At 42.2% G+C, this 20150-nt stretch overlaps 2 protein-coding genes across 5 annotated transcripts in view; both read left to right on the top strand.

Annotated features, from left to right (window-relative positions):
- Positions 1 to 20150, top strand: part of LOC109409852 (V-type proton ATPase subunit F) — a 421144-nt gene that overhangs the window by 58765 nt on the left and 342229 nt on the right. The window lies entirely within an intron of this gene.
- Positions 1 to 20150, top strand: part of LOC109409847 (CCR4-NOT transcription complex subunit 7) — a 47373-nt gene that overhangs the window by 2321 nt on the left and 24902 nt on the right. The window contains exon 1 of one of the 4 annotated variants that reach the window (XM_019683330.3): positions 19000 to 19209. The exons of the other annotated variants lie outside the window; for them this stretch is intronic. Coding sequence (XP_019538875.3) covers positions 19087 to 19209 — 123 coding nt within the window. The 5' untranslated portion in view covers positions 19000 to 19086. Of the gene's footprint in view, positions 1 to 18999; positions 19210 to 20150 lie in introns of those variants that run through there. 4 annotated transcript variants of the gene reach the window in all.

Consider the following 20150-nt stretch of genomic DNA (forward strand, 5'->3'; position numbering starts at 1 on the left):
GCTAATATCACAGATGTTGAGGGATGAGTGCTCCGATGAGCGGATTTGCTGACATCTCACAGGAGGTCCTGAAGGATCTGGTGGCCTGTTTGATGCTTGTTTCGATGGTGTCGACACCAGCCAACTTGTGGAGATCGTCGGTCGGATACCTGGGGTTCAGGTTGTGAACCATCTTAAGCAGCTTGTTCTGTTTTACTTGCAGCCTTTTGCGGTGAGATTTGGCGCAGTTGCCCCAAACTGCCGATGCATAGGTGAACATTGGCCGGATGATGCACTTGACCACCAGTAACTTGTTTTTAACGTGCAGCTTCGACCGTCGATTCAGCAGGGAGTACAGCGCTTTGGTAGACCGATCAACCTTTCCGGCGACGTAATTCACGTGTTTGTCAAACTTCAGCTTCTTGTCAAACAGCACTCCAAGATACTTGACTTCATCGTCCCATGTAGTTGGCTGACCATTGACCGTGATCGACCTGCGGGGAAGGTGTCGAGCGGCACGCCTCCTCGTGAAGAAAATCGACTGAGTTTTCCCTGCATTCAGTTTGATTCGCCACTTCCGCTGGAATTCCCCGAGGTTGTTCATCGCCGCTTGGAGGTGAGTAACGACGATTTGCGGATCTTTGTCCGACACCAGGAAAGCCGTGTCATCCGCAAAGAATGCGTACAGTACTCCGTCTATCATCAGTACGTCAGAAGTGAGGACGTTGTAGAGAATCGGACTCAGGACTGATCCTTTGGGCACGCCAAAGGTGACTACCCGGTCTCACATTCTACCCTTTTTTTCCCTCCCCTGTTGGGGGATTTGAGCCACTGCGTCCAATAAGCTGAACTTTTGTGGCATGTCCCGTTTTGATATTCGCATCTAGCCAGCTAATTACCATGTGTCAAGTAATCAGCTACTGCCACGACGCGTAATAATAATAAACTCCAAGACCTTCCCATGTTTTGCAGACCAGATCTCACTGGGTTGCAAGCAACCACTATTTAGAAATCTTTGCCTGCGCGTATAAAGCACCACAACTGCAAAGCAGATGTTCCGAGGTTTCACGTTCCGTATTACAGAAACGACAGATATCACTCTGAATATGGCCAATATTTTTCAAGTGATACCTGCTCGGGCAGTGTCCAGTTACTAGGCCAGTGTATGTACATAGAGCTCTCTTGTTGAGCTCTGAGAGCTTTTTGGTTTTATAAGCATTTGGTGTTATAAATCGTTTTGACTGATTGCAATTTTTGACATCCATCCAATTGGATATCACCTTCTGCTCAGCCCAGCGTTTCAGGTCCATTTTAATTGTACAGTTTGATATACCACAGAATGGTTCTGGGCCAGCAAACTGTAAATTGGAACCACTTTTAGCAAGCTCGTCTGCCATTTCATTTCCCTCAATGCCACAGTGACCTGGAACCCAGTATAAGTTTACTGAATTCCCTTGGCACAGCCTGCGCAGTGAAAAAATGCATTCCCAGACAAGCTTTGAAGTACATTTGTAAGCGCACAATGCTTTTAGTGCAGCTTGGCTATCTGAGAAAATACAAATATTTGCATATCTGTATTTTCTCTCAAGGCAGATATTTGCGCATTTCAAAATAGCAAGAATCTCTGCTTGAAACACCGTAGGATAGTGTCCCATCGCCACTGATGTTTGTATTCCAGGGCCGTAGATTCCTGCTCCCGTTTTTATTCCAACTTTTGAGCCATCTGTATAGAATTTGATTGATCCTTGACGAACAGTGGGACCTCCGACTTCCCAATCTGCACGAGTTGTTTCGTGCAACTTGTAAGGAACATCGTGGTTCTCCACAGGTTTCATCCAGTCTTTAATCATTTTCATTACTGGCCTATTTTGGAAGTATTGTGAAATGCTCAGGTGACCTACAAGATCACCTGGCATAAACTTTTCAACTCGTTCAAGTCTCAGCAATTTCTTTTCTGCTTCTAATTGCACCTTGCACGTACTCGTGCAAAGGTAGCAGATTGAGAATTGCATCTAAAGCTTTTGATGGAGTGCTACGCATCGCTCCTGTAACAGCAATGGACGCAAGACGTTGAATTTTCGCAAGCTTTAATTGCGTGGTAGCCTCTTTTGTTTTTGGCCACCAAACAAACGAAGCATACGTCACTTTTGGGCGGATTATGGCTGTTGGGACCTTGGACATCCCTACGAACAACCTCAGTCGCTGGGCTCACGGATGACAGTCAAGCTGTCATCTCCGTCGACGCCGTGACAGCACGCAATGAGAAACGTCAGTCAGTATATTGCCAAGTAACCGCGAAGATTGTATTTTTCCCACCATTGTAATTTTATCGTTTAATACAGTTTTTAATGTGTAATTTGATTACGTGTTGCGTTTAACTATTACTATTCCGAAACGGCCACCTCGGATTCGCGCGACCGTAACAATGGCAGTATAAATCCACATTATCATTTTTGGTTTCAAGCCCCACTTCCTGCCAATAGTTTTGGAGCATAACCAGAACGCACTTGTTGCCTTACCGATCACGGACTCAATTTGAGCATTCCAGTTCAGTTTGGCATCCAGAATCAAACCTAAGTATTTGACTCGATCACTAGGATGAATTTGTATCCCTCCAAGCCGAAAAGCTTTTAGGTTGATCTTCCTTCTCCTAGTGAAAGGGACAATTACGACTTTTGACGGGTTGATGCTAAGGCCCTCCTTAATACACCATGAATGTGTATAGTTTAGGGCCCTTTGCATTCTCTCCGAAACAGTTTCGTCATACTTTCCTCTCACTATTATGACTATATCGTCTGCAAAGCCCACAACTTCGAAATCTCTTTCCTTCAAGCTTCTTAGAAGATCGTCTACAACTAAGGACCACATTAGTGGTGAGAGGACTCCTCCTTGAGGGCAACCCTTTGTTGCCCTTACTGTTATAGAAGAACTTCCCAGCTCAGAGGTGATTTCTCTTTTTGCAAGCACAGTATGAATCCAATGTATGATACATTGGTCGAAGTTTTTATTCTCCATGGCACGCTTCATAGATGAATAGGAGGCATTATCAAATGCTCCTTCTATATCTAAAAAGGCGCATAGAGCTATTTCTTTTGCTGAAAACGTTTTTTCCACCTTTGTTACTAGCGAGTGAAGTGCCGTAACCGTTGACTTACCAGATTGATAAGCAAACTGGAAGTCAGACAGGGGATGCTCTTTTATGTAAGAAGAATTGATAAAATCCTTCAAAACCTTTTCCATAGTCTTCAACAAAACTGAAGAAAGACTAATTGGTCTATATGCTTTCGGATGCGTTTTATCTCGTTTCCCCTTTTTCGGGATAAAGATAACTTTTACAAGCCTCCATTTTGATGGAACGAAATTCAATCTCAAACTACCCAGGTAACCACTAAGCATTTGAATAAGCCGTATATCAGCCCGTATTATGCATTTAAACTGCTTGCTGCCCTACATAAGCAGTTTGAATGCATAACTGCCTTGAGTTAGCATAAGCTGTGCTGCTCAAATGCTTTTGGCTGTTAATTAGCATTTCAACTGCTTGAAGTGTTTTCACTTGGGAGCAATCAAAATGCTTTTCAACTGCTCTTTAAATGCTAGGAGCAAAAAGGTCTCTCTCTTACAGAGCCTATGCTTCTGTTTACAAATTTGTGCATCTTATTTGTTTCTTCATTTTCCTCTACTCATCCAAAAGCACAAAAGAAATCATTACTGCAGCTGGATTGGTTTGGCAATTTGTCCATCAAAAAATCACCAATTATTTGTCATTTCGTCGGAAAATGTGTGCCGAATAGGTGGATGCTTTGGTGGATCATAGGATTGTTTGAAAGAGGGAAGAAAGAATCATATTCCACAGATATTTAAAAGAAGGGATCGCAATCCTTTACCACAATGAAACATCTCAATGAAAACAATTTTTTGATGTTGAATCTGAAGCTGTTATCGAACCATTCTTTATATTGGCGATTAAATCAACGCACGCCACCGGAACAGATTTAGCAGCGTGGATCAGGAGCAACAGAATCAGAAGCAGGTATGACTCATCAATCTCCGGATCGTAAGTTCAAACCTACATCACTACAAAAATCAGCAAAAAAGTACCACCTAGCACCGGCTGGAATATGGATGGACGATGAAGCGGGAAGCAGGCTGAGAGAACGAGAAGCAGACGTCAATCTATTTTTGTTTTTTTTTTTGCTCGACGAGGCGTTACGCTTCTTTGACATTTCGTCACGACGTTCCTGAAGGGATAGCACTAAGACAGCCCGTTATTTTGCCAAAACCTGCTGTAAGGTAGCACTATAGGCGCATATACGGCTAATTAGCATTAAACGCCTTGTCGTAAAGGCTACTATAATGCTGAAGAAATGCTTTTTTAAATGCTTACTGGTTACTTGGGTAGCCTTGAACATCTCAATTAGTGAGGGAACCAACACCGCTTCTCCGTTTTGAATCAGTGCTGGAAATATCCCATCAACTCCTGCAGATTTAAAAGGCTGAAAAGATCTTATCGCATTTTCCACTCTGGCCTTCGTGAAGATTTCGTCAGCTAAATCTGGAGGCGGTGTTTACTGTACTATTTGACTCCATTGAGTTTATACTAGGACATCCTTCACCTTCCAGAGATATAGTATCATTGGAATCCACACTTAGAACCGAACCTGGAAAATGGGTTTCCATCATTAAATCCAAAGTTTCACGAGGAGTTTTGGTAAAAACTCCATCGTCACGCTTCAGATTTCCCAATTCATTTGCATGATCTTTTGCAAACGTTTTTTGTAGTCTAGCAACTACAGGAGTACTGTTTATGTTTTCACATGTCAGCACCCAAGATTTTCTTTTAGATTTTCGTATTTCGTTGTTGTACTCAGTCAGGGCTTTCCTATACTGAGTCCAATCTCCCGTTTGTTTCGCTCTATTGAACATTTTACGAGAAAATTTTCTTAGGCGATCCAGTTTAAAGTTCCACCATGGCACGTCTCTAGTAGAAGCCGATTGTATGGTGGGACAACTGCTGTTAAAGGTATTGATGATACTTTCATTTACTCTTTGAGAAAATGATTCCAACTTTTGGGTTGAATCGATAGTTTCCCCCATTGTAAATGAATGCGAATTCAACAATTCTACATATTAATCCCAGTTTGTCTTCCTGGGATTTCTAAATGCAGTTCTAGAATAATCTCCACCGCTCCAATTGAAGATTATGTGTTTATGATCAGATAGAGAAATCTCATCTGACACGTGCCAGTTTGTGATCTTGTCAAAGATTGCAGCGTTGCACAGTGTTAGATCCAAGACCTCTTGTCTGATTGCATTTAAGAAAGTAGGTTTATCACCATTATTACAAATGTCTATATTGTTCGAAGACAGATACTCTAATAGTGACTCACCTCGACTGTTAATATCCGTACTACCCCAAACTGTGTGATGCGCATTGGCGTCACAGTCAATGATAAACGATTTGTTGTTTTCTTTACAGAATTGAACAAATGATGCGATCTCAGGAGGAGGTACCTCAGGAACATCACCAGGAAAGTAAGCTGAAGCCACAGCGATCTCAGTTTTACCCCTAGTGGTTGGTACCTCTACCATGACCGCAACAATGTCCCTTCTGATAAACTCTGTAATAGGATAACATTTTAACGTTTTACGTACTAGGACAGCAGTTCTGGGAGAATCTTGTTGCTCATCATAAAATAGTTTACTATTTTGTGTCAGAACACCAAGAATCTTTCGTTTATTGGACCATGGCTCTTGAATAAGTGCCACTTCCAGTCCTTCTTTTTTAAACCTTCGACTCAACACAGCAGAAGCACCTTTTGCGTGATGAAGGTTTACCTGTACAAACTTGATTCCAGTTATGAAAATATACATTTACCCACTTTTGTTAAGCCTCGGAATTGAGACTTAAGAAAAGTAGCCGATTATCCCGGAGACAAATTAGGTCCACTGCGTCATTGCTCCGTTTAACACAGTAAGGGCAAAAATACTGTGGAGGGTGCCCTGGTACTCCACAGGCACCGTTAGCGGCTAGGTTTTTATTAGACCCCCCTAACCATTCGTTCCTAGGCACGGTACGCATTAAGCCGCTTGACACCATGAATTAGGGGTCACCTGTTAGTGGACTCTTACCACCGGAACAGACGGTCCGTAGTGTTATTCTTAGCCAGTTGAAGGAACTGCTACCGACACTACACGGCTATCTAGGCTGATCGGGAATAGAAATTAATATTGATGATCAACTTCTTTCGAGCCCGAACAGCCGAAAGACCGACATTCTACCCTACTAACAAATATTCCATCCGTACTGGTTGTGGAGCCGCAGAGTGCTCTCGATTTCTAGTAGCGACAACCATCACACTCTAACATTCCATTCCCTTACTTACTTACCGGTCAGGCTAAGGCCGGGGTGGCCTCTGCTGTACATAGTAGCCGCCTCCATTCCACTCGGTCCATGGCTGTATGTCTCCAGTTCCGCACTCTGCGTAGGGTCCGCAGATCGTCCTCCACTTGGTCGACCCACCTAGCTCGCTGCGCTCCACGTCTTCTTGTACCGGTCGGATGACTCTCGAGAACCATTTTAGTCGGGTTGCTATCCGACATCCTGATGACGTGACCCGCCCACCGTAGCCTCCCGATTTTCGCGGTATGGACGATGGTTGGTTCTCTCAGCAGCTGATGCAGCTCGTGGTTCATTCGCCTTCTCCAAGTCCCGTCTTCCATCTGCACTCCGCCGTAGATGGTGCGCAACACCTTCCGTTCGAAAACTCCAAGGGCGCGTTGGTCCTCTGCACGTAGGGTCCATGTTTCGTGCCCATAGAGGACCACCGGTCTAATCAGCGTTTTGTAGATGGTTAACTTCGTGTTACGGCGAACTTTATTCGATCGTAGAGTTCTGCGGAGTCCAAAGTAGGCACGATTTCCTGCCACAATGCGCCTCTGGATTTCTCTGCTGGTGTCGTTGTCGTCGGTCACCAGTGAGCCCAAGTACACGAATTCTTCAACCGCCTCGATTTCATCACCGTCGATATGAATTCGGGGTGGCGGCAGAGTTGGTCATTTCTCACACTTTGGCTTAAAAAGTGCAGATTTGGGTGCAGTCCAGAGAAGTGTGCCTTGCCGCTCTTTTGTGTGAAGAGAAAAAATCACACGCATCTCAAAGCGGAATATTGAGAGTGTGCGTAGTGCACCATGATTTTTGTTTGGAGTGGAGCGGTTACTGTTCACACACAGTACCTCGCTTTAACTTCAGAGTGTCGCGCTGGAAGAAATGTAGGTTACCATGGCATCACGGTACCTAACATAAACTCAACTACTAACGGAGCACCGAAAAAAAGTTGACGTTTGAAGCTAGCAGGCTTTCAATGGAAAGACATTGCCAATTTCCTAACTTTGTGTGTGTGTTTTTGCGTTGTTTTGCACCAAATTATTTACCAGATATACCTGAGACCGCAGAGCACAGTATCGCATGATGCGCTTAATTAGAAATGGGACCATAATTTGTTACTCCTAGCACGGAGTACGGCACGGCCATTTCTGCAAAAGCTTCCTCCCATAAATTTCCCTTTACTATCTGCGGACGACAAATGTTAACATTGGGGTTAGTTAGCCGATTGCTGAGCCGGGTAAACCTGGACGTACATTAGGGTATCACTCCATCTTTTGTAAAGTTTTGCAGAATGTTCAGTTTTAACAAATTCAGATGCACGTAGGTTCAGTCGCCCAAAAAGCTAACGTTCATAGACAGATTAGCACGGGCAAGCGTTGCTGGGTAAAATGACATACCTACAATCAAGTCTGAAACTTCACATCTAGTGTACCCTGTCATAAATTTGCCGGAACGGTCGTAATCTGACTGTATTTTTGATCATATTTTGGAGCCTTGAAATTGCTCTTTTCTTGTCGGGTGTACGAGAAAACAATTCTCTTACACTCCGGGGAGATTGCACAAAAGTGCGTAGCGGGAGAAGAGTGAAAATCAGAAGAGAAATCCTGATCAAGCAAGCCGTGTGTGGTGGGTGAAAAAAATGCACTTATCTTTCGGTTCTCCTCAGTGATGACCAACCCTGGGTGGCGGGCGCGGTAATTCCTCCCTGGAGCCCTTTGCCATCATGTACTTTGTCTTCGACACATTAATGACTAATCCGATTCGCCTGGCTTCACTCTTTAGTCGGATGTACGTTTCCGCCATCGTCTCAAATTTACGAGCAATAATATCAATATCATCGGCGAAACCAAGCAGCTGAACGGACTTCGTGAAAATCGTCCCACTCGTGTTTATCCCCGCTCTTCTTATTACACCCTCCAAAGCAATGTTGAACAGCAAGCACGAAAGACCATCACCTTGCCGCAACCCTCTGCGAGATTCGAAGGGACTCGAGAGTGTCCCTGATACTCGAACTACGCACATCACTCGATCCATCGTCGCCTTGATCAACCGTATCAGTTTATCCGGGAATCCGTATTCGTGCATAATCTGCCATAGCTGTTCTCGATCGATTGTATCATACGCCGATTTGAAATCGATGAACAAGTGATGTGTGGGTACGTTGTATTCGCGGCATTTCTGCAACACCTGGCGGATGGCGAACATCTGGTCCGTTGTAGCGCGTTCACCCATGAATCCAGCCTGATATTGCCCCACGAACTCTCTTGCAATCGGTGATAGACGGCGGCATAAAATTTGGGAGAGTACCTTGTAGGCAGCGCTCAGTAGTGTGATCGCGCGATAGTTCCCGCAATCCAACTTGTCGCCCTTTTTGTAGATGGGACACACGATACCTTCCATCCATTCCTCCGGTAATACTTCCTCCTCCCAAATCTTGGTAATGACCCAGTGTAGTGCTCTCACCAGTGCTTCTCCACCGTATTTTAGAAGCTCGCTTGGTAGTTGATCTGCTCCAGCGGCTTTGTTGTTTTTCAACCGGCCAACCTCCTCCTCAATCTCTTGAAGGTCAGGGGCCGGAAGTCTTTCGTCCTGTGCACATACTCCTAGATCTGTTACCACGCCACCTTCGGTACTTGCAACGTCGCCATTGAGGTGCTCATCGTAATGCTGCCGCCACCTCTCGACCACCTCACGCTCGCTCGTGAGAATATTCCCGTGATTATCTCGGCACATGTCGGCTTGTGGCACAAAGCCTCTGCGCGAGCGGTTCAGCTTCTCGTAGAACTTTCGTGTGTCCTTAGCGCGGTACAGCTCTTCCATCGCTTCGCGATCTCGTTCTTCCTGCTGGCGCTTCTTCATCCGGAAGACTGAGTTCTGCCTGTTCCGCGCCTGTTTGTAACGTGCCTCATTCGCTCTCGTACGGTGTTGCAGCATTCTCGCCCATGCTGCATTCTTCTCGTTTTTCAACTGTTCACATTCGCCGTCGTACCAGTCGTTTCTGTGATTCGGAGTCGCGAAGCCTAGTGCTGTAGCCGAGGTACTACCTATGGCGGATCGGATGTCCCTCCAGCCATCTTCAAGTGTAGCTGCGCCAAGCTGCTCTTCCGTAGGTAGGGCCACTGCTAACTGCTGCGCGTAGTCTTGAGCCACTTCTCCGTTACGAAGTTGCTCGATGTTGAGCCGCGGCGTTCGACTTCGACGCGTGGTGATAACTGTCGAAAGTTTTGAGCGCATGCATACAGCGACTAAGTAGTGATCCGAATCTATATTCGCACTGCGGTATGTGCGGACGTTGGTTATATCCGAGAAGAATTTACCGTCGATTAGAACGTGGTCGATTTGATTTTCTGTTTGTTGATCGGGTGATCTCCAGGTGGCTTTATGGATATCTTTGCGGGGGAAGAAGGTGCTTCGGACTACCATACCACGGGAGGCTGCAAAGTTTACGCATCGCTGGCCGTTATCATTCGATACGGCGTGCAGGCTGTTTCGCCCGATTACCGGTCTGTACAATTCCTCCCTTCCTACCTGCGCGTTCATGTCGCCGACAACGATTTTCACGTCACGCGGCGAGCAACCATCGTATGTTTGCTCTAACTGCGCGTAGAACGCTTCTTTCTCGTCATCGGGTCTCCCTTCGTGTGGGCAGTGGACGTTGATGATGCTGTAGTTGAAGGAACGGCCCTTAACTCTCAACATGCACATCCTTGCGTTGATCGGCTGCCACCCGATAACACGTTGTCGCATCTTGCCCAACACTATAAATCCTGTTCCCAGTTCATTGGTGGTGCCACAGCTTTGGTAGAAGGTAGCCGCTCGATGCCCGCTTTTCCACACTTTCTGTCCAGTCCAACAAAGTTCCTGCAACGCCACGATGTCGAAGTTGCGGGGATGTAGTTCGTCGTAGATTATCCTGTCACATCCTGCGAAACCTAGTGACTTGCAATTCCATGTTCCAAGTTTCCAATCGTAGTCCTTATTTCGTCGCGTGGGTCTTTGCCGATTGTATCGAGTCGTATTTTCTCCTATGTTATTCGCAATGGGGATTTTTACGGGTGGCTTATTGGGCCTACGCCAACACTCCTGTCTCGCCGGAGGGCCATCGTGCCAGTTCTGTTTAACGTCCCAACCAACACTGGGACGACCACGCTGATGGGGCTACCACCTTGGATCTAGCTGGGCGTGGTGCAGCGTTTCTTACTCAGCCGCTGGATGCCAGAACAGACGCTGTTTGAGCCGCACCTCCTTGGTGAACAGACACTCGGATCGTACCTCCTCAATCTAGCTGAAGTCAGAAGGACAACAGTGCCCAGGCTGCACTACCAGCTAAGCACACAACTCTTAGCTGGCGGTCTTTGTCATCGCTTGACCCGTGGAAGCATGAGGTAGGAACTTGTGAGGACCAGAGCTATATTGGACGCTCTCCTTATCGACTCACCGTTTTGCAGCCCTCCCTTTCCCTTTCCAAGTGATTGTAAGGACGTGGCCGGCGCCGATATTGATCCAAAAATGTATGGCCTGCTTATTGCACTTTTAGAATAAGTAGAGTGTCCCAGCCCCTGATCCAGTTAGCTCTCAGTGAAATTCATACCGGTTCAGATCAACTACGGAGGAGCAGCCATTGACATGTATTCACATTTTTAATCAGTCTAAGCTAAGCTAACTCCACGAATGCAACCTTGGGATTTCTTCAGAAGTTCTAGTTGTTCTCCAAAAAGTCCTTCAGGGAAATCAAATCTTCTGTAGTTTTACTGAGGATTTTATAAGATGTTCTTTTGGAGAATTCCTCCTGACACTCCACCTGTTGATTATTTCTTTCCTTTCGAAATTCCTGCTAAGGATTCTTTCTGCAATGCCTGAAAAGTTATGCCTGGCGAAAGAAGCTCTCCTTTTATAACTGGAACTGATCATATCCTGCCGAGAAGCAGGCTTTGTCACAATTGGGACGTTACGCCATAAGGAATAAGATGATTCCAAGAAATCCTGGGGATTTCTCCAAGAATTCTTCTACGAATTTCTCGTGGAGATATTTCCAGGAACGCCATCTGCCGATTACTACAGGAAAGCCAGCTGGGAATTTCTTTAGAAACTTCTTTCGAGGGATTTCTCTAACTCTTGGAGGAATCCAAAAAGTACTCTTAGGAGATTCCCTCAAGAAACTTGTGGATGATTCCTAAAAACTACTCTCATTCTGGTAGGTTTCTAAAATAAAAACTTTTGAAGAACTCCCGCTAGATTCCTGGAGATTTCCAGGAGGAACTGCTGTAAGGTTTCCAGAATAAACTGCAGGAGGATTCTCAGAAGGAATTTCTGGAGGATCAATGCAAAATGGTCTTGATGAGATCCCCGCGGAAACTCAAGGAGTTATTTTCTAAACGGACATTTGCCAGATTCCCATAGAGAGAAGTGGGTAAAATCTGCAGACATCTGAACAAAAATGTTTCATGGAATTACAACAGCTAACTAAGCGTACGAGATTAGGGGGTTGTGGGGCAAGATGGCCACCCTAAGCTTAGGCGCCTTGGGAACATATACTTTCATTACAATATGGCTATTTAACACTCATTCCCTTTGTTTCATGTCTTTTCTATCTTATTAACACAAGAAAGCATTTTATTTTGCACTACCATTGCAAAATAAATTCATTTGAAAAATGTTACTTTCGACATAGAATTTTTGCCATATGGGGCAAGACGGCCACAGAGCTAAATTTTTACAATTAGTATGTTTTAATCCCTAAGCAACGTTCAATAAACCAAGGTCGAATCATCCGCAACGCTTTGCCTACAGATGGTGTAGTATTTGCCATTTTTCTTTATGATAATGTTTGAAATAAAATTGATAGAAATTTATTTTTAAATGTTCTATGATTTGGTCTATTTTTCAGCAAACTTGTTTTTCTCGAAACGATTTAGATACATTACTACTCTTTTCATGCACTATACTTTAATTCAACGTCTTGTAACGAACCCTTATAGCGGTTTAGCTACGATTTTCCATCCCTGTGCCAAAATATTCAATGAAACCAATCACCGTTCAACAGCAAATAACTTCAAAGTATTTCTGAGGTATCATGTCCATCGCAATTAATTTTAACAGCTTCAACTGATAGGAAAAGCAATTTTCTGTGGTTTTGCAATATCTCTAAACATCAATAACAGTTTTAAGGCTGCTTTAGATTGATTTTTGGATGGCGACATAGGCCTTACCACAGGTGGCCATCTTGCCCCGAATGATTACGATATGTTTATCATTTTTATATGACATAATAATTTTAAAACATTGAGGCTGAACAACAGTCACATATAGACACCATTAACCCTCTAATACCCAATACCGCCTTTAGACGGGGTATAGTTTGAGCATTTTTGTAATTTTTGTTTCGTGGAAAATCATTTTTTTTATATTTTTGGCTGATATTTTAGGACTGTTCTGTATATCTCAAAATGATTTTTGGTGTACTTTAAAACGTATTTACATTTTTTTTAAATCATTGAAAAATTGATGTTTTAGTCACCTTTTAGAAGTCATTGTTTATTTTGTATTGATTCGCTACAATTAACATATTTCAAATTTTTCCCGAATCATTCTATCCTTGTTTAATAGTTTAAGGGAATCGGATACACTCTAAAATTATTTTCCTTAAAATTACACGGAAATTAAAATTTTCTGTGAAAAAAATTTAAAATAATAATATTTCAACAATAATCATAAAATCTCAAAATGTTTTCATCTCAAAAAATCCGTTCCCCAAATTGGCTTCCAGGAAAAATATAAAAGTGTGGGGATGTTCAAAAATAAAAATTAGAAAAATCAAAAACTGAAATTCACGAAATCGAGAATTAAAAAGAATCATCTTCCAAAACATGTTTAAATCGATTTTAGATGACGAAAAATGATATTTAGGTCAAAATCAAAAATTTGGGTATTAGAGGGTTAAAAATTAAAAATAATTTTGAAAACGATGTTATTTTATTACTAATCCTTAAAATCAGATGACCTGATACTATAAGAAAACACTGTTTTTGAACACTCAAACTTCAAACACTATTTTATAGCAGATTTTTCAAACTAATAGTAACTTTTTCGCACATTATAAACATAAAGCATTGTTTATAATCACAACCCATGCAGAAAATATTTTTATGTTGCGAATTAGTGCTTAAAAGACAGGGTGGCCATCTTGCCCCATATGGCCATCTTTTCCCATATGGCCATCTTGCCCCACAAACCCCTATGTACTTAAAGTGATCCCAGAAGAAACTCCTTAACGATATTTAAAAGTACTACAAGTATTATGTGATTGAAAATAATATACCAGAAAAACTACCAATAGAATTCATGAACTAATAGAAACCTCGAAGAATCCACGAAGGAACTCCTGGATTTTTTTTCGGAGAAATTCCTAGATTGATTTTTAAGAGGAACTAGACGAAACTTGGTGGGGCCACCTCAGCAAGCCTCCCGGTCTGCCTTTAGTGTTTCATGCATTATTTTTTTTTTTTTGGACTTTTAGCCCTGAGCTGGTTTGTCTCTTAATGATGATGATGATGATTGAAGTGTACCCACCATCATCGCAAGACCTGAGCTGGTTTGTCTCTTTGCCATAAAATGATTTCCTGAAGGGATCCCCGACAATAAAAACTGAATATTTTACACAGTTTTGGAGTATAAAAGTAATAGGTATAGCCATTGTTCATAACCTATGGTGATATAGTTGCCAAATTGGGGAAATTCTGTGGAACTTTTTTTTATCTGTATTCACGAGATTTTTAGCCCTAGGCTAGTTCATCTCGGGACCCACCCTTCCGAAGGAAGAACTCACATTTTGTGAGTTTGTCGGGAGTGGGATTCAATCCCAGGTCCTCGGCGTGATAGTCAAGTGTTCTAACCATCCAAACAGGTCCGCTCCACTCCGTGGAACTATTCCTGGAGGAATCCCCCTCTCTCGGAGAATCTCTAGAGGGAATCTGGAAGGAACCCCTGGAGAAATTCTTGGAGGAATTCCCCGAAGAATTTCTGGAGGAATTCTAAGAAGAATTTCTGAAGAAATTCTTAGAGGAATTTCTGAAACAATCCTTAGAGGAATTCCTGAAGTACTTCTTGGTGAAAATTCTGGACGAATCTCTAGAGAAATCGTGGATAAATTCCTGGAGGAAACCTTCAACCTGGGGTAATTCCTGAAGGAGCCCCTGAAAAAATGCCTGCAGGAATGCCTGGAGGAACTTTAGGGAGAACTCCTGGAGGAATTTCTGAAGGAATTCTTGAATGTATTCCTGGAGGAGTGCCTGGAGAAATCCCTATAAAAATCCGTGGAGGAACTTTTTGGGGAATTCCTGGAGGAATACCTGGTGGAATGCCTAAAGGTATTCGTAAAGAAGTTCCTGAAAGAATTCCTAGAGCAATCCCTAGAGGAATTACTGAAGAAATGCCTGGAGAAAGCCCTGCAGAAATTCCTGGAATGCCTGTAGGAATCTCTAGAGTAATTCCTGGAGCAATTGAGAGGAATTTATTGAGGTATCGCTAGAGGAATAAGTGTAGGAATCTCTGGAGGAATTCCTAGAGGAATCTCAATAGGAATTCATAAAAAAAATTCTTGAACGAAACCGTGTAAGAATTTTCAAAGGAATTCCCAAAGGAAGGAATTTCTGAAGAACCTTTGAAGAACTTTGGAGCAATCACAAGAAGAATTTCTGAAGAAATCGCTGGAATTCCTGAGGAAATCCTGAAGGATATCTAAAAAGAGTACGTAAAGGAACTCTTGAAGGTATCCAAATAGCAGTTCCTGAAGGAATCCCGGCAGGATTTCCTGAAAAATCCCTAAATCCCTAGATCTCTGAAGCAATCCCAAGAGCAATTCCAAAGGGAATCTCAAAACAGCCCCTGGAGGAAGTCTTGGATCAATTCCTGACGGAGTTTCTGAAAGACTGTTCGGAGAAATTCCTGAAGGCATTCCAAGAGGAGTTCTTGGAGGCATTTTTAAAATAATCCCAGTAGTCGATTCTGGAAGAATCACAGAAGGGGTGAATCCCTTGGAGGAATTTCTTAGGGAAGCTTACTTAGCGAATTCCTGGAAGAAGAAGCGATCCCTGGATAAATAAAAATCTGAAGAAATCCATGTCTGCAGTAATTTCTGGACGAATTATTGTAGGAAAACTTAGATGGACTTGTAAAGGGTTGTTTGTACAAAATTTTTAAGTAATTCTTGGGTTATTTTTGAATAATCTCTAGTAATTGTTTCCGAAAGAATTTCTGGAAGACATTCCTGTAGAAATACTAATTCAAGGTGAAATTTTTCGAGCTATATCTAGCGGGATCAGGAACGAATATATGGATAAATCCCTGAAGGAATACTCGCAGAAATGGGAAATTCCTGAAGGAAACCTCGAAAAACGCACTGGATAAACCTCTGAAGATGGAGGACAAATGTCTGGTGAAATCCCTAAATGAATTCTTGAAGGAATCTCTGGAGGAATCCATGATGGAATCACTGCAGCAAGCTATAGAAAAAAGTCTGGAGGATTTATTCATGCTCATATAGTTTACGAAACTAGAAACAAATCTTAAATAGTCATTTTGATTCCTCCAACTTGTAATGCCGATTTGCATATTCACATATCGGGTGCCCATGCCGCTTGAAAGTCATCTCAAGTCAGGCCCCCCTGGCCCCCCTCCAGGAAAAAATCCTAGCTAAGCCATCGAGCATCAAATAAAGCAAGGAATTATAATACCCAATCTTTTTGAACCATTTCATTGCAGAAATTGGACACGAATGCCAATTTATTTGGCCCAATCTCGCCCCTCTGACCCATTGTCACCCCCAACGACGGTATTAACAAAGAAAGATATGTTTACTTGCTTCCTGAAGACATTCCTCCATGGATATCTTCTGAGATTCCTCCAGGTATCTCCAGTATCTCCTCTGGGATACTTATGGAATACCTCCAGGAATTCTTATGTGATTCCCTGGAACTTCTCCAGAACTATTTTTGTATTTTTTCAAGGGATTCCTTTAGGGTTTCCTTGAGCTGGTTTTCGCGTACCATTCCACTTGATCGTCTAGCTCCAACTGCTAGAATTCATCTAGGAATTCTTCCAAAATTTCTTCTGGGATTTACCTTTGTGTCCCTTTATAATTGCTTCTGGAGTGTTTCCAGGATTTCCACCTGGATGCGGAGCTCATTCACTAACTCGTTCTGGGATTTACCCAAGAGATTCTCTTGGAATTGTTTGTGAAATTCACGAAGATGTTCCTCCGAGGCTTTTATCAGAATGTTTTACGCGATTTCTTCTAAAATAATTTTCTTAAATCTCTCCACAAATTCCTTCTGATATTTCTCCAGGCGTTTATTCTAGGGTTGTGCCGGAATTTCTCCAAAAGTTTTTCTGAAATTTCATCAGAAGTTTCTTCTGGAATTCTTCAAATAGTTTGCTTTGACATTTTGCCAGGAGATCCTTCTGGGACTTGTTCAAGAATTTATACAGAATCTTCTGCAGGAGTTCTTTTTGGAACTTCGATCTTGAATACTTCCATGAATTTTCGCTGGGTTCTCTCCAGAATAGTCTCCAGGATTGCTTACTGCGTTTCTTCTGGGATTTACCTTTGTGTCCCTTTATAATTGCTTCTGGAGTGCAAGGATCGGTATATTCGCCTCACTCCATTCATATTCACTCCTCTTTGCTGAAGCGAATCGAGAAAGATGCAGCAAACGGATCGTCGTACTCAAACACGCAACCCCATCACCAGTGGGAAGCGATGAGCCAGCTGCTTGACATGAATATTCGTTGCCATTCGTCGCAGTTTGGATCGCAAGCGAATGAATGAATGGCGAATGATGAAGAATGCTGGTGAGCGGTCGAAGCGGCTATTATCAAAAGTAGAAGAGAATTTCTGCATGTAATGCATACATTTTTACTGTATTGTTGCTGAAATGCTAGATTAGTAAAGAAAATAATTCGAAAACATCAAAAATTCGTATGCCCAATATCAATCGCATCACTCACGAATCGCATTCGCTTGCGATGCGAATGTGGACGAATGAGTAATTTCCAAGTGTGGCTACCCACCGTTCGCCGGAGTTTGCTGTCGTCGCTGACAAGCATACACGCGAACTAAAGCGACAACCGTTCGCTGCTGACTGTCTTCGAATGTGGAAGAAGATGAAAAGTGGAAATCAGGAACCCTGCTGGAGTGTTTCCAGGATTTCCACCTGGATGCGGAGCTCATTCACTAACTCGTTCTGGGATTTACCCAAGAGATTCTCTGGAATTGTTTGTGAAATTCACGAAGATGTTCCTCCGAGGCTTTTATCAGAATGTTTTACGCGATTTCTTCTAAAATAATTTTCTTAAATCTCTCCACAAATTCCTTCTGATATTTCTCCAGGCGTTTATTCTAGGGTTGTGCCGGAATTTCTCCAAAAGTTTTTCTGAAATTTCATCAGAAGTTTCTTCTGGAATTCTTCAAATAGTTTGCTTTGACATTTTGCCAGGAGATCCTTCTGGGACTTGTTCAAGAATTTATACAGAATCTTCTGCAGGAGTTCTTTTTGGAACTTCGATCTTGAATACTTCCAAGAATTTTCGCTGGGTTCTCTCCAGAATAGTCTCCAGGATTGCTTACTGCGTTTCCTTCAGAAATCCTCTTGAAGCTTCTTCTGGGACTCCCTCAGATGTTCCTTGTGAAAATCTCTGGAATTTTCCCGTACTTCTTTCTGGGAATGCTCTAATGGTTTCTTCTGGAAATCCTTTAGTTTTTTCTACTGGAGATTCTGTGAATGTACCTTCTGCATATCAATAGTTTCTTCTGAAAATCCTGCAGAAGTTCCTTATGATAGCCCACTTGGTATTCCTTATGAGAATCCTCCAGGAGTTATTTCTGGGAATCCTCCAGAAGTTACTTCTAAAAATCCTCCAGGAACTCCATGCGAGAATCCTTCTTCCTTCTTCCAGCTCTTTGTGGGATTATTTCAGGATTTCTTGTGGGAGTCCTCCAAGAGTTTTTGCTACGAATCTTTCAGGAGTTCTTGGAGTAATCTCTAGATCGAATTCCTGGATCCAAGTCTATACTAAATGTAGCAATCCCTATAAGAGCTTCTAAAGAATTTTCTGAAGTGGAATTCTAGAAAGAACGTCTTGAAGGAATTCAAAATGACATTCTCGAAGTAATCGACAGTTAAAATTACTGGAACTATTTTATGTTTGCTTCAGTTAAACATTTTTGAGAAATCGGTTGGATAATGTGTTATTCGGTCCAGAAACTTTTCGTAAAGAAAATTTCCTTCGATTTCTTTGGACATAGAATATCTTCGTGCCTACCATACGGTATACACATACAAAATGTTCATTCAGAGGAAGGTCAGTTAATAATTGTGGAAGTGCTCGTAGAACACTTGAATGATAAGCAGGCTTTGTTCCAGTTGGGGCAATACGCCAAGAAGAAGAAAAAGTTAGCTTTTTTGTTTTTCATTTAATTACATTTTCAGTCTGTGAAGTGCTTAACGAGACCCCTAGTCTGCTGCAGGGCTGCAGACCTTTATTTGTAACATAGTGTTATTATTGTTTATGGTGATATGAAAATTCTGAGCCAGTCTAATAATCGCAAAGGCAGTTTTATTCTAACGCAAACGGTCAAGGCAATCAGTATGCACAGAATGTGACTCCTATTGTTTTCAGTTATTGCCATCGAAGGCATATGTCTGTAAGCGCGCAGTAGTTAGGAAATGTGGTTCGCGATGGACGCCGGTTCGGGAAATGGTTTCGGTAGTGTATATTATCATAACTACAACGCAATCCCCGCCGGAATGGAACAATATTTCACTTCGTATCGGGCCAATGTGATAATGGTAAATAGAAACGGATTTCAGTTTCGATGTTCTAATTGTGTTACATTTTTTAGGGATTAGTTGCTCCACATTGTATGATAGAGAATTCATAATTTTTTGCTTTCATCATACTCGTACAAATGTGGTACTGAAGGGCATGGACCAACCCATTCTGTCGAAGCTTGTGCCAAAGCCAATCTACCTACCATTGGTATGGTGGCTTCTGGCCTATGAATGGAAGGTTAATATGGTTATTGTTTCGCAGATAGTTCACGATTGAAAATTTTCACTAAAAATACACATCACCAACTACTTGATATAATCTGATAAAGTGACGAAGTGAAATAGTTACGCCATTGCCAAATTGAGAATATATTAACATACATCTGGGGAAGTATTCAAATTCTGGCATTATAATTGGCATCTTCCAAACAAGCTCAAATAACAAAATTATGTCGGTTGAATATCTGACAATAGAAGCATATTCACTCAATAAAGGGTGTCCACGATGAAATTGGCACACAGAAAATATTATATAATTTTTGATTGCGTTCACCAAAATAGATAATTTTTTGATCATGAATAGTGTATTATGTGTAGCTAATACCATAAAATTTTCATTAAAATCGGTTGAGTATTGGCGCAGATATTCAGGGTGTCTACTACCTGGAAAAACCTGGAAAACCGGGAATCCTCAGGGAATTTTATTTAACAGGGAAAAACCTGGAATACTCAGGGAATATCTTGAGTACTCAGGGAAATTTTACTCCGATAAAAAAAAACATTGGGTCGTATGAATAAATAAAAACCTGGTAGTAATCCATATAAAAATTTCGCTACAAGGATTTTTTCCAGAAATTCCGTCAGGGTTTCTTTCTGGAACATCTTTAGAATTACCTCCTGGAATGTCTCTCAGGTTTTCTTATAAAATTCCTTCCGCATTTTTGACGCTATTTTTCTTG

This window comes from Aedes albopictus, chromosome 3 (assembly GCF_035046485.1).
Source record: "Aedes albopictus strain Foshan chromosome 3, AalbF5, whole genome shotgun sequence".
Classification (NCBI taxonomy): Eukaryota; Metazoa; Arthropoda; class Insecta; order Diptera; family Culicidae; genus Aedes; species Aedes albopictus.